The 20229-nt window shown below is 44.1% G+C and overlaps 1 protein-coding gene across 4 annotated transcripts in view; it reads right to left on the bottom strand.

The window, feature by feature from the left end:
- Positions 1–20229, bottom strand: part of mtcl2 (microtubule crosslinking factor 2) — a 118119-nt gene that overhangs the window by 53912 nt on the left and 43978 nt on the right. For 2 of the 4 annotated variants that reach the window (XM_078555123.1, XM_078555125.1), the window contains exon 6: positions 8367–8534. The exons of 1 other annotated variant lie outside the window; for it this stretch is intronic. In XM_078555123.1, coding sequence (XP_078411249.1) covers positions 8367–8534 — 168 coding nt within the window. The remainder of the gene's footprint in view (positions 1–8366; positions 8535–20229) is intronic. One more of the 4 variants, XM_078555124.1, reaches the window with a different exon arrangement.

Below are 20229 nucleotides of genomic sequence, written 5' to 3'. Positions count from 1 at the left end.
GACACCTTCAAATGTCACTATTAGGTGTGCTGTATTGTAATACAGGTGTGTTTTTTTTAATGCAGTTGATTTATCATACGATCTGTCCTGCAAAGATTAAGTTGAACCTTACATTGACTAGCTTAATGTAAATGTTCACATGCATTACAGTACTTCTCCAATGAAGAAAGTACCATAAAGTATGTTAAAAGAGAATATCCTCTGCTGTCACATTTTTGTATTCTGACTTAATTGGACTGGCAGATATGGCTTTGTTTTTTAAAAACTGCTTCTGAAGATAGAAAAAATGGTCTACACTTGCTCCCCTTCATTGATTGACAGGCACTATGCTTTCAAATGGAAATGGATATCTGTTCTGTCAGTAGATCTGGAAACTTTTGTTACGACAGCTGTACATTATTAATGCTCGGCTGGGCTTCAAAAGGTAGTATTATTGATCCAAGAACTATTGAAATTTTTATGAGCCTAACAGAATATGTCCTTGATGTGGTTTCTTGTTTGTTTACAAATCTAATGGGCATTTAAAGAATTGCAACTTTTTTTTCCTTTGGGTTTATTTGGTCCAATATCGCCGATAGTGAGTTTGAATTCAGGATTTTCTTAGAATAAGTAGTTGATGTTTTTCCAATTATTTTAAAATAATTCCCATTGTTATTGAATGGCCTGAGAACTGTACATAGTGCCTACTTGGGTGAGTGATTATGGAGGATACATGGGGGGCACAGAGGTGGCATGGGAGTACGTGAGGGGTGAGGTTTAGGGAATCTTTGAGTTATGTTGGGAGTTGGACTGCCGTGTGGGAGAACTGAGGCGGTCCTTCTAAGTGGTCTGTGTCCACACTCATGCTCCTCATCCACTCCATTGTGACTTGCAAAGCGCACTGCAAACCCAAACCGTGCGAAAAGGCAAAAAATCCCTTGTAAAGTCACACATGGGTTGGGTGAGACAAAAATTCGGCCCCTGGTGTAGAGGTATAGAGAACAAAATCCAGGCAAACAATTGTCTGAAAAATCTGAAAATGGAACTCGGGTCCTTTTCAACAATACAAATCTCTTTTATAAAAAAAGGATAAAAACGAAATTCAGCAAGGTCATCATTCAATTGCTTAGGGGATGACTTTGAGCATGTACAAGAACACACAATGTATGCACTGATAGGTGAGAACTACATCAACCAGCTATGTACATCAGAAATCACTGAGGTGTGCTTATGAGTTTTCAATAAAAACTGTTAAGAGATGGTTCTTGGAATATTCCCTAGTTATTTGTTTATATCAAATTCTTTTCTTCATTATTTCAACAGAAATATTTATCCATTTGTATTAATTAGTGCCTCTGTTGAGATAGGGGAGAGTAATTTGAACATCTACATTAAGCACTTGTATGTTAGCAAGAAAGACAGTGAATTCCATCCTCTTAACTTCCGCAATAAACTCGAATATACAACATGGAACTATGGAATAATGAGTGTGTCCCCCAATCCCGCCCCCCACCACCCATGATATTTTTAACCCCTGTAAAAATCTGTATGGATACTATTTTTTCCAAAGGTTAGACCATTTCCCTAAAATCAATGCTCTGGTCTCAACAAATTCAAGACTATACAAGACAATCTCTACGGTTTTATTTTAAAATTTGATGGAAAGGTTTTAAGTAAGAAAATTTTAAATTAGGTTTACAATGCAAAACAGAATGAAAGCTGAAATATAAATGTTAAAATACAATACAGCGAATAATCTCATCCACAATGCTGCTGATACCAGCGGAATGGACAAATGGGAACCTCGTTGGCTTAAGTTCAGAACAATTTTTTGACTGGACCATATTTCTGCTCAGAAGGATAGACAAAGTCTTCAATAAGAATTGTAAGATTAATAATGTATTCAAAATATCTTTAAGTGTGATTTCCCAGGGTTTTCATTGTGAAAGTGGAATACAATGTCTGTGCTCATGTGAAATGGCTAAAGCTGCGAAGGCTTGTTTAGGACTTCAAAAATTTGTGATCCTGAAGATGTGTCGGAGTATTCCTTGCTGTACTTCCATCTCTCAGATTTGTGCTTTCTGCATTAATCGTTGTGCAACATTTTGATTATTTTTCGTAATAATTTTTCAGAGTTTTATTTCTGGGAGCTGCAAATTTACTTAAATAAAAAAGTGCTGGAAAAACTCATCAAGTCTTGCAGGATCGGTGGAGAGAGAAACAGAGCTAATGTTTGGAGTCTGATTATTGGACTCGAAACGCTAACTCTGGGCTAAATAATAGTGGGGGTGGGGGGCGGGTAGATGGCATGCCCTACCCCCGCAATACCCCATAAAGAGCTGTGAGGCAGACTAATAAGGGCCGAGTGGGACCTCTGACCTGCCCTCTGGAGAGGCCGGCCAATCTCATTGGCTGGCAGTTCCATCAGTCTTGGCAGCATCAGGAATGTGTCAGTGTCCACTGCAGGGACTGGAGAACATGATGATCAAGGCCCATGAATCACCGGAGCAGGCAAGTCCAGGGTCTTGGGCTGGAAAGGTTTGGGAGAGGGGTGGGAAAGAGGAGCTGGGTTTAAGGGAGGGAGCAGATGGAAAGAGGGGGGATTCAACCTAATGGTTCCTCGTGCCCTGTGATTGGCAAAGGGCAGCCCCAGAAGATTAACCATCACCCCTCCCTTCCCATCCTTCAAACAGGTAATTGAAAAAAAAAGAAAATTGGGCTTCCCACTCTTGCCTTGCTGCCCAAACCAAATGTTTTTTCCATGCCAGCCCTCCAACCCCACGGGAAACACACCCGCCGGGGACACGTAAAATTCAGCCCTCTGTTTCTCCCTGCACAGATGCTGCCAGACCTGCTGAGAGTTTTCCAGCACTTTGTTTCTGTTTCAGAGTCACTTGACCAGTGGCTCTACTACTGGACTCAGTGTTAACCCCCTCCACCAATGGTGTATTGTGGCCATTGTATGTGCCATCTACAAATGGACTGCAGCAACTTGCCAAGCTTACTTCAACAGCACATTCCTTCAGTGCACTCTAGTACTGAGAAAGACAAGAGCAGCAACGTTGTGGGAACATCATTACATCCAAATTCCCCTCCAAGTCACAGGTCATCATGACTGGACATTTACCATAATTCCTTCATCATTGCTGAGTCAACATCTAGGATTTCGTGAACAGCATTGTGGGAAACCGCCACCACAAGGACTTCAACAGTTCAAATGGAAATCTTGTTACCACTATCTCAGCAGAAGCAGGGAACAGCAATAGATCTGGTTATACTTCAGAAGTTTGTATTTTTGTTGCCCCACTTCATTATGGAGACAATCATTTAAGTTAAGCCAGATCCTCCGACTGACATTCAGGGAGGGTCATCTCCTCTGGTGGCTGAAAAGCCTTCAAGCCCTTGGATTGTTCCTACCTACCTCAAAGATGAATGCCAATGGATCAATCAACATTGCACCAATACATATAATGGGTAACAGATGTGTTGTCACATACAGCACCAACATGATAAAGAGTCCTGCACTTTATCCATATGACAGATTTCTCCAAAGTGTATGGCATCATAGATAGCACACGTGTATATTCAACGTCCTAATGGCTTTCGTGAACAGAAAAGAAAACCATGCCATAAACGTGCAGGTCTGTAAAACTTAAGACACAAATTTATATGGTAAATAACCATTGTCCTGGTAATGGTTGTATTGCCTTCCTTTTCAGAGAATCAGCTGTGTTACGTTTAACTAAAAGAGAAGAAAAACTTTAGATATAAATACTGCTCATTCCTTGTCATAAATCTGAGTTAAACGCCCTTAAGGGTTGTCTTCAGTTCACTGACTTGCAGAATTTTTAAATGGACCTGTCTTTACCCCCCCCGCCCTCAACCCCACACTGCTGACAATGCTCAAGCCCCCTGACACAGCTCACGCCCCCTGACACAGCTCACCACCACCCCAGCCTCCATAACCCTTGATCTTGCTCACCTAGAATGCTGACTCATTCATGACATCAGTCCGATGAAGGAGTCAAGGATTCGGGAAGGTGAGTTGGGAATGTTGGGGTGGAGGGGGGGAGCTGAGCAGCGTCAGGGGAGGGGTTGAGCAGCACCAGGGGAGAGGCTGAGCAGTATTAGGGTTGCCATTGCACTGCAGTGCTTTGACAGTCCACCTGATTTACTTAGGGCTGTGCTCCTGAGCAGGCTTTACACAAGCTAAGAACAGCTCTCAGCAAATCAGTGCAAAACCCTGGAATTTCAGATGTTGTTATGACATACAATAGCAGCAAATTTTTCAAGCATTTACTGCTATTGGGATCTGAAAGTCTGTGCCAATATGTTTGATCAAGGAATGATTATACTATAGGATCACCAAAGTATCAAAGATCACAGTATGTTGCACAACTTCTTAACATAGAGGGGAGCTCCTGTGGAACAACTATATAAGAGCCTTGGTAGGAACCAATGGCAGAATAGGCCACCTGGCATAAGCCCAAAGATGAGTTGCAACCAGGAAGAGTCAAAAGAAGCTCCATAAATGAATAATCCCAGTGGGAGGAATAAATGAGTTGGTAGACTGTTGGGCTTCAGCCATTCGTAAAATTATCCGGTGTGCTAAATGGATGAAACTATGGCCTAATTTATTTCCACTCAATTTCCTAACACGTGCATCTACTTTACATCTGTTAATTGGGCATAACCAACAAGATTGGCTATCTTGTGTGACCATGTGACAGCGGAGATGGACCAACAGGAATGTGCCAGCTTTGAGGTTTGGAGAGACGGCCTTCGTGGCCTCTGCTCTCAGGATCTGTAGAGTGGCTTTGCAAATCTGTTCAAGGGCCTGAAGCTGTGGAGCTGCCTCCTATATATGTTTGTCCCCTCTTGTTATGTGAAGTGTTGCCTGCAAGTAGGTAAAAAGAGTGTTGTGATTTGGGGTTTTGAAGACGACAGACATTGAATACCTGCCATCCAACTTCTCATCCCCACTTACAGGTGAGTCAACTAATATGCATCAAAAAATTTTCCTAGAAGCTTGTTTTGGGAGCAGGGCTTTGAAATGCAAGTGAATTAATAGCTTTAGTTTTCACAATGGTAGTTATAAAATTTGCCTTGCAGCATTATGGGCAGGCACATGAATCTGAAAAAACTTTAGAGTTGTTGGAATGCTTTCCGTGCAGCCTTAGTCAAGTGGTGACGTGCCGAGAGGAAGCTCTGTTTACTTTGTCTAGGTATATGCTGGGTGTCCTTACCTTGTTGCTTTCCCTGAGGCTGCCAAACTTACTCCTCAGCTGTTCCCCATTCTTGTGGATGTTGGGGGACCACATTCACCCTTTCGGTCAACTCCTCTCATACAACCGACAATAAGCAAACATGGCTAAACTCCTTTCCTTCCCTTGCTCCGGCAGCACCTCCAATGCCATATCTAAGAAAGGGAGAGTCCCTTAGCCATTTCACCTCCATGAAACTGAAAAGATCAAGATTTGCTGCAGCAAATTTTGCAACTGTCCAGAAGAATCTTCCTTTTTAAAAGCAGCAGTACTTAAAGAATTACTGGCGAGCGGGAATTTCAGCTGCCTAAGTTTCCAACGTGAACCTCACTTTATTTAAGACAGTCTCAGGAGATTGCATGAGGTCAGCCTTTATATAAACTGGTGAGGGAAAAACTTCTAGAATCTGGTCCTATTGCTTCAGGGCCAGGACTGGAAAATCTATCGTCATAACTGTAACATGCGATCACCATGTATCACCCCTTTATGTTCACTTATGATTTCATCCTTCTAGTTTTCTTCTGAAGGAGGTGATTCATGATGGGCATAGCTCGCTGGTCACTGGCAGCCCTCCAGGTCCTTGCCCAAGTAGTTATTTCTCAGACAGGAGTCTATTCAACTCTGAGTGATATCAGAAGTTAGCACAATCCTAACATGCCCACTGAGTGTCTGGGTCAGTAAGACTGATTTTAACATTGCCAGTGCTCTCCACATGAGATCCACTAACCCAGCATAACCAGGGGATGAAACTGGGATCTAACAAGTTTGAATGGCACAGACCCTGTGATGGACCTGAAAGCTGAGAATCTTTCTATATGTTTTCATTTTAACAAAAAGTTTTAATCCACAAACTGGTCATTGCTGAATGTTACAATAATCACATGAAATCTCAGAACACTGCCGTGCTTAAAATGACCTATTCCGGGAACATAATGTAACAGCTGATCTCCCACGGTATTACTCCGAGGTGGCATGGAATCTGATGAATGGCTGTAACAATTATTGCTAATCTGACATGACCCTTACAGGTCATTATGCAGGTACTGCATGTGGAGATAAAGCCTAAATAGCTACATTCTTAAGTGAACTAGAGGGTAATTCTGCTTACAAAACCTTCTATGGTCTACTTGAGGATGACTGTTCCTCTGATGACTGGCAGTTGGTGATATATCCTTGGTTCTGTGATGACCTTTGACCTGGAAGCAGTACAATGAGGAAAATTTATAATTTCTTTAAAATGTCTGTGGAATATCTATTTTAAAGAATGTTTGAAAAGGACTTTTAAGAGTTTGCATCAATTGTAAAAGGATCAACTGTAATTTTCTGGAGTAAAAAGAAATACTAGTTTATGTGACTTGGCGACTCTTGAACTGGAAGCAGTACCATCAGGAAGGAAATTAAGAAAGAAACTCTGTGGCTGGCAGGTACAAAGAAGAGCTGCAGACACAAAGGACAGCTACAAGCAGAGGAGCTGGAAGATGAAGGCACAGATGCAGACACAAAGAGAAAACATCAGAAACAGAAAGAGGAACACAGAGAATTCCTGTGAGGGGAAGAAGCAAGTCGCTCTCAGGAAGACGTCAATTTTTCCTGTTTGGCAAAAACGGGGATAGGGGCTCTTGGAGGCAATGTCTGAGCTGGCTAAAAAGGAATAAAACCTGTGCGTGTGAATAGCTCAGAGACACTAAAGAGCTGTGCCAAATATTAACCAGGGAGAGCGGGCATGTGGGAAGAGGGTTGAGAACATGCAGCACCATTGTCACGTTGGGGCGCCCTCTGTGAGCCAAAGAGTGCCCAAATAGGAGGACTACCTCCCAAAGCTCATTGGGTGGGAGGTGGGGCCAGGCTTTACCTGGCAGTCTCCCCAGATGGCAAAGGGCCCGTCGCTGCTGGCAAAATGCCAGCAGTTGCAGGAAGAATGTCCTTAATTGATCACTTAAGTGGCTCAAATGGCCTCGGGATGGGAGGGGTTTTTGGCACCTTTCCCGCTGGCCAGATGGCATAGCAGCGGGGAGATGATGGGCATGCCATCCCCTGCATTCTTGTGCTTTTTTAAAAAAAAAACAGGGCCCCACCTCCCACCCAGTCCCCAGAGGGCTGGTAAAATCTAGCCCATCATTTTCACACGGTCTCCAGTTTATTAATTAACCTGTCAATCAAACAAACCTCGATTTGGGTCTGCAACCAAAATTCTACGTAAACCTATCATTCATCTCAAGAGCAATTTCAAATTTTAGCCTTAAAAGGGCACGCACCTTCATTCTAATTCAGCAAACCAGTTAGCTCAGTTGGTTAAGAGTGGTGCAGAGTGACACCAAAAGCATCGGTTCAATCGCCGTACTGGCTGAGGTAGTTCTTGGGGCCTCCCTCCTCACCTTGTCCCATAGTAATATCCTGGCATAGGCCACGATTAACAACCCTCGGTGGACTGCAGCAAAGGGCGAAAGCAGAGAAACACCCTGTACCTGTCATCCACTGCAGTTGCCAAGCTACCGAGAAGTCTTGGATCTTCCTTACCTCTGGGTTCATGCGAAAGCAGCACGCACCCTTTTTCTGCTAAAACCAAATTCCTTAGTGTAGGTTCAGCTGGAAAGCGTGCGACCTTTGAAACCACTTGCAGCTTGGGCCTGCTTAACGATGAAGAGTCTGCCACTACTTTCATTCTATTTTACATGATAAATATTTGTCCTCGGAAAACAGACTTGAAACATGCCAATTGATTCACTGGCACTATTACAAAGCCATTCCATCACATTTTGGTCACATTTCAACTGCCACACAAGTTTGTGTGTTTAGTTTTAATAACTTATCAGGAACACAAATTGCCAGAACTACAATGTCTGCAAGTCTCTCAATTACTCGCTGTAGAAATTCATCCAGTGTTATTCACCAAGAGTTAGACTTTTAACCTTAAAACACATACACTTATAATTCATGAAAAGCCCAATATACTTTGTTACATGGCATATAATATTCATTTTAAAATAATGCATCTTCTCCCTGACCATGAGTAGCCCCATGAGAGATTTGCTTTTTAATTATTTGCGCTAATGAAAGCGGATATCGTGAAAAATGATATCGTATTTTCCATTATTACAGACATAGATGATTTTATAAATTTACCTCAGTAGCATAGGAGTCACTTTCCTCATGGCTGTAGATGTTATACTCCTTAGCAGTATACTCCTTGGAATTTTCCCGGCACTCCTTGGTGTCAGCATTGGTTACACAGATCTCCGGGGTATGGCTAACATCTTGCTGCCAGTCCACTTGATCCCTAAAGTCAGGCTGCTGCATGCATGGGCAAGTTAATGAAAACAAAACAAAGGATAGGGAAGGAACAAAGAAACAAAAACTGGGTATAGTAAACATTGAAAAAACTACAAGACAAAGAAAAGTATGAAAAGGAAAAACATCTTTATTACAGTGGCATATGAGAGTGTTGTAAACAAAACTAAAAAGACAATGAGCAAAATTATGGGCTGATTTGTTTGAAAAAAAAGAGAAAAGAGAAGAAAAAGTGTGCAAACACCAGTTACGGTGCACATGCAGTGAATGATGCAGGGATTAAACCAGCAACATGCAGGCAAATCGAGCTCTGATTCAATCAAGGGTGTGCATGCACTTCTTGGAAACGTTCTCGGAAGCAATAAAAAGTTGTGAACCCAAATCGACTAAACTACAAAAGGTAAGGGAAAAAAGCCAATATCTATCTTACACTACTTGTCCAATAGTCAAATTGTGAGATAACAAACCTAGTTACACAAATATCCCATTGCAAGTGTTTTATTTAGCATCGTAGTAGGGTATTGAAATCTTGGTAAGGTCCGGTTTACTCAAATGTTTTGTACTAAAAATTTGAATTATCTTAGCATTTCAATTAAGCAACTTTGAATTAAAAGTAGGTAACATTAAATCCCCTATTAAAAACATGTTAGGCTCTACCTTTTTATTTTAATACTTAAAACCTAAATGTCAATAAAGGCAGCTATAATGATTGAAACAGCTATGTCCTCAGCTCTTCTGCTTTATTGATTTTTTTTTGGGAGCTAATGTATATTTTGATGACACTGTGAATGCAGGAGGAATACATTGATGCATTTTGATACTTGGTGCCCATGGCCCATACTTTAATTTCTAACGTTACATTGATTTTAGCATTTCTTCATTAAGTCAAAAATCATATTTAAAATATCCTTTATCTTTACGAATGTTCTGCTACACGCTCTTGAAGCTATTGACTTATTGCTGTGTTACAATTACATTCACTATCAACTACCTTGCCTAAATGGCTATTATCATGTGTGGTCTCAACAGTCAATGTTTAATGAGGCTATTTGAAACATGTGAGTAACCATAGTCCCATCTGATGCTGTCCTCACCCAATTCCCACAACAGCTTTTCAGCACAGGCCACCCGATAGTGATTAAGAGCACAAACTGTAGGTGACTTTTCCATCCTTAACCAATTGTAGTGCCTCGCCATAGTGCTAGCTAAATTCAGTCAACTCACATAGACTGTGGATTTAAACTGGGACCAGATATTTTTGCAGAGTTGGGAGACTTGGCGGACCTTTAAAAGTGGCCGGTGGTACCCGGATGTGGAAGTCCCACCCTCATTTCCGGCTGAAACCATTTGTGCTTTGGGGGAAAGATGGTGGCGTCTGATTCGCACAAATCTGGTGGTCCATTTAAAATTAGTGGAGAGCTTAAACAGATGCAATTTTAACTGCTAAAAGTGCCTTAACCTGCAGTGCGGGAGACACAAATTTGTGATGAAGTCATAAACGCTTCTGAATGCCTCCTAAAAGGCGGAGGTACGGGTTGCGAGAGTGGAAGGGCATACGTGTGCGTCCCCTCAAGAGTATTTCTTGCCTTGGGCAGTTAAGGAGCACACAAGACAAACAGCTCAGCTTAACGGGTGAAGAGTGTGTAGCGAAGGAAGTTAAAAAAATGGGCGTGGTACCTTCTCTCACGTGGACAATAGAGGAAGGGCAGCAGCAATGTGTGGTCAGAGCCAGGGTACCCAGCCAAGAATTGGTAGAGGCACCACAGAGTGCAGCAGAGAGGAGCAGCAGACATTACCCTAAGTGAAGGGTGTACTGTCTCCAAAGAAATTATCTTGACATGAGCAATGGCAGTGCAGGCGAAGGCTCCAAATGTCAAGAGAAATGGTTAGACACACCTGTGTCATGGTGGAGGAAGATCTTAAGCCATGACCAACTAATCCCTGAGCTCTGCCTCAGTGTTGCACAGTGCACCATGGCCCTGAATTTCAATGCAGCTAGTTTCTTCCTGACCTCGATGGCATCTCTCAATCACCTGCCCACCGGTGCATCACCACCATCACGGATGCACATTTTGCTTAGATGGGGAAACACATCAACTTGCCCAGAGATTTGGCATCACAGACACAGAGGCTAACAGACTTTGCCTTCATAGCCGGCTTCCCTTGAATTCAAGGAGTGGTAGACTGTACCCACATTGCAATAAGGTCACCAATGCAGCAGCTGATGCATTTGTGACAAACAATTGTTTCACTCCATCAGCATGCAGGTTATGTGCAACCACAATAAGGTCTTGTTGCACTTATGAGCATGTTTGCCAAGCAGCTGCCATGACTTTTTTATTTTGAAGCATTCATGCCTGTTACAAATTTTCCAGCCCAGACCCAGGTCCGTGGTTGGCTTCTGTGGGGACAAAGGGTACCCATTAAGAAGGCGGTTGCTTACTCCCTGAGGTGACTGGAGACAGGGTCCCAATAACAGTATAACAACAGCCACTTACAGGCAAGGATTGTCATTGAGTAGGCTATTGGTTTGTTGAAGATGTGGTTCATATGTCTTGGCCACTTGAGAGGAGCACTCCAATACCTGCTTGCAAGGGTTTAGAGGATAATGGTTGTTTGCTACATGCTCCATAATATGGTGCAACAGAGGGGCATTCGCATCGAGGGGGCCAGGGGATGGTGAAAGAGCTACATTATTGGAGGAGGAGGAGCCCATTGATTCTGATGGGGATAATACTCAAGAGTCATAGAGGTCTGCAGCACAGAAAAAGGCCCTTCGGCCTATCGAGTCTGCGCCGGTCAAACAAGTACCTAATTATCCTAATCCCATTTTCCAGCACCAGACCCATAGCCTTGTATGCCATGGCATCACAAGTGCACATTCAAATACTTAGTAAATGTTATGAGGGTTTCAGACTCTACCACCCTTTCAGGCAGTGAGTTCCAGATTCCCACCACCCTCTGGGTGAAAAAATTATTCCTCACACCCCCTCTAAACCTCCTGCCCCTTGCCTTAAATCTATGACCCCTGGTTACTGATCCCACCACCAACAGGAAAAGTTCCTTCCTGTCTACTCTATCTATGCCCCTCATAATTTCATACACCTCAATAATGTACCCCCTCAATCTCCTCTGCTCCAGGGAAAATAACCCCAGTCTATCCAATCTCTCCTCATAACTAAAACTCTCCAGCCCAGGCAACATCCTGGTAAATCTCCTCTGCACTCTCTCTAGTGCAAACACATCCTTCCTATATTGCAGATTCCAGAACTGCACGCAATACTCTAGCTGTGGCCTAACCAGTGTTTTATACAGTTCCAGCATAACCTCCCTGCTCTTATATTCTATGCCTCGGCTAATAAAGGCAAGTATCCCATATGCCTTCTTAACCACCGTTTCTACCTTAAGGGACCGGTGCACTTGCACAACAAGATCCCTCTGATCCTCGGTACTTCCCAGGGTCCTACCATTCATCATATATTCCCGTGCCTTGTTTGTCCTGCCCAAGTGCATCACCTCACACTTATCTGGATTAAATTCCATTTGTCACTGATCAGCCCAGGAGGAAGGTGACAATGGGAGACATCCTGAGGGGCAGGCCCGGGTATCCATGGCCAGATCTGTACAGGATACTAGGGACTTCTTCATGCAGAGCAATTTACTTAAGCAGAATTAAGGATCTCACTGCAAATCCAACAACAAGTCCTTGGCGAGCAATTGTGGCCCTGCCACTTAAGTGCCCATTGACATTGGTGCCCTACTTCTTCCAGGAGATGCCCAATCCCAACAAGAGAGAATGCCAACAGCAACTCTTGACATTCAATGTCATCAGCAGGGCCAAATCCAGCAAGATCACCACCCTTGGGTTCACCATTGTGCTCAGATTAATCTTGGAATGTCCTTTCAAAGCTGGGCCTGCAATTTTCTGCTCAATGCTGGCAAATAACTGGAGACCATTTCACCTTGTGCCTAGCCAAAGCATGTCCACCATGTCAAGAGTATACCTATGCAGTGCGAGTTGAGACTCAAGGCCTGCATATACGAGTTCATGGGCCAACAGATATGCAACAACTGGATACCATGCAGGAATAAGCCACAGTGTGCTTGCTGCACCACCCGCTTCCTTCCAGAATCTCCACCCGCTACCGACGCACAGTGACATCACTGTGCGACATCTACAACATGCAGTGCTGCAACTCACCAAGGCTCCTTGTCAACCCATGGCCTCTGCCACTAGAAGGACAAAGACTTCAATTGCAAGGGAGTTCCGACAGTACAAGCTTCAATCAAAGACACATAATATCCTGACCTGTGGAGCAGCCACTGTGTCCTCACCATGGAACACTCAAATGCATTTCCTTGCCTTTCGCACAGCACTCATGGAACTACACCATTATGAATGGCACCTTTTCAGCGAGTTGGGCATTGTAACTGCCTCAAATGCAGCTATGATGGCAGCAAAGGCTGGAACAGCCCTCTACATCTGCACCCTGCTATATTTTCTGAATGTCTGGATAAAGACTCAGCCTTCCACTGCTGGACATGCATGGTCGTACCCTTCACACTCTCACCATCATTAAGGGATGGATTACTGGCTGCAGTCTCCTTTGCCACTGGTAAAAACCTGCTGCTTCTTGTTTACCTGGTAATTATAGCTGTGACTGTACAATGACAGACCACCACATCCATTGCCAAAAGTAGTTTATTTACAATGTGCATTAAAATAACTATTAACATAGTGATAACAAATGATGCCATTGTGAACCCACCAGTGATCGAGGTGATGCAGCGCCCTGAGCTCGTGAAGTGCTCCATGTAGTGCTCCCCATGTCGCCTTGGAGGATGTAGAGGCAGGTTGCTCACCTCTCCAGCTATATGGCATTGAGGAGCGTGGTGGCAGGTCTCGTTGTGAAGGGCCCACTGGTGAGCTACCTGAGGTTCTGGGCTCTGCAGGGGCAGCTGTTGTCACAGAGACATGTATCACAGATGAGGACTGTGGCAGAGAGGCCAAGGAAAATGTGGAAGATGAGGGTGCTGAAATCAATTCGGAACCTTCACCCACCTCACCAACCTCCACTGCCCTGGGCTGACTCTCAGGCAGATTAGCTGGTGTTGGCTGCTGGGATGCAATGGCGTCCCCCTCCAGTCATTGTTATGCTACCAGTATGAATGTCCTGTTGTGGGCATGCAGCTCCTTGCGTACTCCATGGAGATCAGCACTCATACTCTGAATGGCCCACTCCAGGCTACTGAGTGAAACTTGAAACCTTTGCAAGAAGTCACAAGCTGCTCCTGTAGGCACTCGATGTGATACTGCACATGTCTCTCCATGAGATTGGTCATTTTTCATGGATGGAATTCATGTAATCAAGCCTCTGAGACATGGTTGAGCTCATCACCATGATGGACTCCTCCACTTGAGGTGCGTGAGTTTGCATTGCCTCAGGGAACTCTGCCAGATGTCCACACATCTGCTGTTCATGCTCCAAGTGCTGCGCCACATAAGGTGACTCCTGAGGCCCTACCTCAATGACTGCTGGAGCAACATCATGACTGCCTTCCCCACTCTGAGGGGGACTGTGCACAGATGTCTCTGATTCAGGTGCTTCCTCCTGCACTCTGTTGCGGTGTCCTTCACCATGTGAAACCAACTCTACATGTGCGCCACATCCCTCCAAAGTGCGAGTATCAGTGTTAGCGGAATGTGGGCTGGCCAGATGTGACGGTGCTTCCTTGGCCATCCCCTCCCCCTCCTGACCCCCAAGAGGTTAGGCAGCCGGGGATGGAGAGGGGAGGTGGGAGTGGGGCAGTAGCAGTCACCGATGAGATGTCCGTGATACCACAAAACGAGGTAGAGTAAGGTCTGGATATTTTGAGAGCACAACCGGATCCAGTCCAGTGCCTTCAACCAGCTTGACAGAACCTCATCATGCAACCCACCCATCACACTCCCCATCAAACTAACTTTCCAACCTGTTAAGTGGGCTAACAGCATCACCTCCACTACTGACCCCATGATTGAACATGGACCTAACACTGCCTTTGGCACCTGCTATGAGCAATTCACCATTTCTGACAATGAGCGCAGAGGGCACCCTCACAATCTCCATTGCTCCCTCTTCAACTGAGTGAATCGCCTTAGCCGAGTTGACGCACCCCAAGCCCAGACCATGTCTCTGGTGATGAAAACTCTCTTCTCCTGCGAGTGCAAAATACAAAGTGATGTCAGCCTATTCTATGCTGCATCCGGCGACGAAGCTCATCAATGTGGCGGTGGTCATCATGTGGGGCGTTGGATACTGTGCGGTGGGTCTTAATGAAGTCTTCGTAGTCTTAAGTAGGTTAAATGTATGCATTTGTTAACTACAAGAACTATATACATAAATACAGTGAAGGGTTCAGGCTAGGAGCTGCTTCCAAGCTTGCTTGCACACATGGCTTTGTTCAACACCAGACTGACCCCTACGTGTGGTTCATGTGTTCCAGCATCGTCAGTGCCACTGTCATGCTGTCCAGGAGTTGCAATGTTTGCTATGTGGTCACAGTGTTGACCTCATCAACGGTCATCAGTGCCAGAGGTTGAGGCTCTTCTGGCTGTTGGTTGCTCTCTTGTCCATCCTCCACTGGAGGCATCATGGTAACTATTTGTGTGGTTGGCCGGTCTGACCAATGAGGGCTTTCCGGCACCTATAATGAAAATGGACAAACCCGTTTTGCAAAGAGAGAAGACAGTTCAGAGCTGAAGTCCCAGTCAGGATACTCATTCTTGTTTGAGCTCTCGGGAACTTGCAGTTCTGTATAATTTATGACAGTGATGGTCTTGACCTTGAAGGGTCTTGAAGGGTCATGAAGACTCGAAACGTTAACTGATTTCTTCTCCACCGATGCTGCCAGGCCTGCTGAGTTTTTCCAGGTAATTCTGTTTTTGTTTTGGATCTCCAGCATCCGCAGTAGCTTTTAGCTTTTTGTTTTTATTTATGGTCTTGACCTCTTCTGTCATTTTGTGGAGATTCAGGGCTACACAGGCACCACTGCTCAAGAGAGAAAAAGACTGGTTACAGATGCTGTACATCAGCTCGAAGATTTGTTTGCCGCCATGCCTTAGTGGTCCCAGAATCATGCCTATGGCCAGAAGTTGGATTCCTCCAGGCCCATAGAGCGCTGTGTCTGTTGTTCGAAGCCAGAGGTCTCTCAGTCACAGTTCTTTGTCCAATAGGATCATAACACCGGCTCCCGAGTTCAATTTAAAATTTGTGAGATGGCCGTTAGCCAAAATGTCTGCATTCAAATTCAAAAACCTAGGGTCCTTGACCACACCCAAGAAGCATGGCTGAGTGTCCTCTTGGTGTGCAGTCTCAACCTTATGAATCATTTTTGGGTCTCCTGTGTGTTCAGGTGTTTTGGTCTTGCACAGTTTGTTGAAGTGTCCAATTCTGTTACATTGGAAGCATTGGGCTGAAATTGCAGAACATTGATCTTGCCTGTGGGGGTGCTTTGCTCCACATGGTCGCTGTACTGGCTGATTGGGGTATTGCTTCCCTTGGCCTGGAGTGTCCCTGTTTCTGTGCTGGTCACCCAACTGGACTGTGGGGTTTCCTTTGTACCAACATTTACTTTGTCCTCTTAAAATGTGCCTGTGCTGCACACGGTGTTCAGATTGCCTAACAATTTGGATAGCTTTCTCGAAGGTTAGATATTCCTTCACTTGCAGCAAGCGAGAGTGGTCATCTGCTATTCCTGCAACTATTCTATCCATGATAAGTTCAGATTTTAGGTCTCCGAATTCGCAGCCTTCAGCCATCCTGTACAGATCATTAATGAATGAGTCGACAGGTTCTCCTGGTTGCTGGACATGATTATTAAATATAGTCCTTTTGAGGATTTGTTACTTCTTAGGTTAAAATAAATATCAAATAATTTTAGTACTTCTTCAAATTGAGCAGATGACTTGTTGATTCCTTGTCTAGCAGTAATGTCGTCAGCTATCAGGCCTACTGAGTAAAGCAGTGTGTGAACTTGATCAGCTTCTGTCTTTTAATCCAGACCTGAAGCAATCATGTATCTAAAGAATCTTTTTTGCCAAAGTCCCCAATTACGTGATTGATCTGGGCCTTGGATAAGTTCAAGTTCATCTGAAAGAATGGTTTTCTGATCCATGGTTAAAAAATTTTCAAGTGTAGGTTCAGCGTTAAGAAATTGCTAAAATTCAAGATGGTGCCGCTGTTTGTTTGAAGACAAAGGGTTTATCCGTGCTTGCCTGTTTTGGTGGGCTTCCTCTGCAATGACACTCGCACTCAGCCTTGAAAAAAATTTAAACAACGGCTGCCTGCAAACCTCTCCATCTCAGCACTATGCTTTGGGGTCATGAAAGCATTGACACTTGGCCTTTAAAGCTGATTCTTTAGTTGTGATTCTTCCAAATTAATTAATTTGCCTCCCCTTCCGCTTTTTGGAGCGAGCTCAGATGCCACATGTTCACTTGGGAATCTTGTTTCTCTGATGGATTTTTAAAAACGTGTTTTTAAAATTTCTGACCACTAAACTATTTAAAGGTTTCTCAGGACTTGCTGCATCTTGGAATTTGGAAGTTTTAGCTCACCTCTGCTAGGTCTGCTGACTCTGCACTCTGGACTTCCAAGAGGTCCTATGGAGTATTCTGCTGCAATGAGGATTTTTAAATTTCTGCCTTCAGCTTCCAAGCCTTTCTTTGGAGCTTTCCCTGGTGATTTTCCTCTGCGCGTCTGCTTCCTAGCTTTTCTTCAAGTCAGAACGCGTCTTCAAATTTTTCGTTAGTCTTGCAGAATTTTAGTTTTTCTCTGCAAGGTTTAGGGTTTTTCCATTCACTGCCACCATGTTGTATGGTGTTGGTTGCTATTAGATAGGTCTTAATGAAGTCTTTGTAGTTTTAAGTAAGTTAACTGTATGTATTTATTAACTGCAAGAACTATGTATACAGTAAAGGGTTCAAGCTAGGAGCTGTCTCCATGCTTGCTTGTGCACACAGCTCTGTCCAACACTAGACTGACCCCTAGCTCAGTGTTCTCCTACATCACTGTGTGTTACTGTATTCAGTCCCATATTAACCCTATATACGCCAGACCATTATACCACAGGTCAGAGTTGCCATTCACATGTTACCCCATAACTTCTTGGACCTACACGAGTGTCTTGACTGTCCATGTTGTAGGAGTGGTATGTGCCAAGTGTGCCCCAGCTGTTGCAGCATTCAGCTGTCATACATCACAGGGACATGTGTGTGCTTCTGTGGCTCACCACGACCTTCTCAAGGGCAATTAGGGATGCCCACATGCCATGAAAGAATACATTTTTAAAAAACTCACCTTGCTGGAGCGCATTGTGGACCTGCTCACAGCACTGGATCCATGAACTATGGTCTTCCCTCACAGTGGATGTAATCTCCTGCCAAGTTTGCTTCGTTATGCTGGGTGCATTACTCTTTACTGTGGGATAAAGAATGTCCTCCTGCGTTACCTCTTGGACCAGAATCTCAAAGTCCTGGTTGCAGAACATCCAGCATCTGTCCCCCTTTGAGATATGCTAGCATGACAATGAAGAAACCGCACCGGCAAGTAAGATTCCTTGCTTCATTTGGTGCAACACATAACCGATCTCTGTTCACATGCAGGAACTTGATTATCTAGTTATGCACAGACTGATGTTTCTGGTGGGTTGGGGGGAGTGTGAATGCTGGGTAACCTGGCAGTTGTTCTCGTCATACCAACATGGCATGTTTGTATCCAGTGCAAATGCCCCTGCTGCCCTGCGCCCTCAGAGTCACACTTGTCCGCAATGACAGTGTGCCACAGCGAGGGTAATGAACAAGGCACGTTTGGTTGCCCACGCCCTGACAGACGGTTGATGAAAGGGCAAAGGCTCTGCATGTGGCATTTAAAAATCAGCTCCTGAGACATTATGATAATCTCACTTAACGCAGAGTGTTGGGACCTGCTGAAGCTGCCAAGATGCAGCCATCTCCATGGCAGGGTGCTGTGAAGCTTTGCCAGCATTGAGTTACCGCTATGTGGTCCTTCAATAGACAAGGTCAATAGGTAGCATTAAACTCTCTCTATGGGCCATTTCTTCCAGGGTAACTAACCAGTTAGCCAATTTTTACACTTCTTACTCACATGACTGCTGATGGGCAGCTTCTGAAACCAGCAATACTACAAAAGCTTCCTCCCTCACAGCAGTAACTGTATCCAGGAAGGGCCAAGCTGAAATCCTTCCTCCTTTGTCATCAAGGCCTGCCTCCACCTCCGATCTGCTTCTGGGGTTGGCAAGCCTGATTCCATCCTGCCCAAATCTGCCCTCCCCTACCCACCCCACCGGAGTGAAAATCACACGTCGGGGCACTTTTACCAAGACAGGTCTGGCAAGTTGGGTAATTTCCCAACTCGAGTTACCAACATTGATAGCAAAATTCAAGCCCTTAGACTTTTTTACTCTGTCACATTCAGAGTAAACCTGCTGAGACACTGTAGGCTCATTAAGACTTAAAGTATGAGGTTTAGGCAGAATAAGTTCACAACATGTATATAGAGGTAATATTTTTCTCCATTTCTGTTTAAGTTGGGTTTTGAGTGTCAACACTTTTAGGAAAGTTCATCAAGTAAAATGCACCTTTAAAAAAAAAATCCCTGATTAGTTAACTTCAAAAGCAGCAGCACTACTTTCCTACTTAAGCTGGATGCACTTATAAGTATAATGGCATATGCATGTCTTAACTGGTTATTCTGTATAAGTAGACTGTCTTTGAGTTGAGATTTGAGGCCCCTCTACTCAGTCAAGTGGACATAAAAGAGATCCTATGGCAGTATTTCGGGGGGGGGGGGTGGGGGGAGTTATTCTTGGTGAACTGGCCAATAGTTATGCCTCAATCAATATCACAACAAAAGGAGATTATCTGGCCATTATCACATTGATGCTTGTGGAAAGTTGCTGTGCTAAAATTGGCATTTCCTACATCAGTGGTTTCCGAACTGGGGTCCGTGCACACCTGGCAGTCTATAGGGTCTTTTCAGGGGGGTCTACAAAATAATCTTTCTAGTGGGCGAGAGTGACAGAAAAACGCCAGGGTGAAAAGGGAAGGAAGGGAAAAAAGACATGACACTTGCTTTGTATAAATTACAGTCCTCAATGTGAGTCCTACATGAGTAGCTGACAAAATGTCCACTTCTGATGGTAACAAATACTCAACCTTCTTTGCAATGATGGACACCTCAGCTGCCATGGTTTTTAGTGGTGAGCATTGCACTTAATTTCAGCAAAAAGGAGAGGGGAGATAGGAGGTCAACTGTTGATGTGATATGGGTGCATTCAGTTTGGACTCATATAGTTGGCAAGTCCTATCATAATGTCTGGTCCGCTGAGTATTACCAGCATTTTCTGTTTATATTACTCTCTTATTTGTTTGGTTCTTGTTATTGTGAAAAAACTGTCAGCTTAATTTACTTAAATCTTTCATCATGTTGCCATAAAGTAAATTCCTTGAATCATTAAATAACACCGAGAACCTTGGCAGGGTATCATAAGTCTGTAACATATTCCCGAGAGTGTCACATCCACGTGAGTGCTTGATAATGGAATTGGAGAGAAGGCAACCAGTCTGTTCATGGGAAGTTTTAAAAAAAATAATAACCTGCTTTGAGCCTGTTAAACATATAAATGTGGTGAAATT

This window comes from Cetorhinus maximus, chromosome 13, assembly GCF_964194155.1.
Source record: "Cetorhinus maximus chromosome 13, sCetMax3.hap1.1, whole genome shotgun sequence".
Taxonomy (NCBI): domain Eukaryota; kingdom Metazoa; phylum Chordata; class Chondrichthyes; order Lamniformes; family Cetorhinidae; genus Cetorhinus; species Cetorhinus maximus.
The sequence above is the reverse complement of the archived record's forward strand: the minus strand, read 5'-3'. Positions and strand labels throughout refer to the sequence as shown.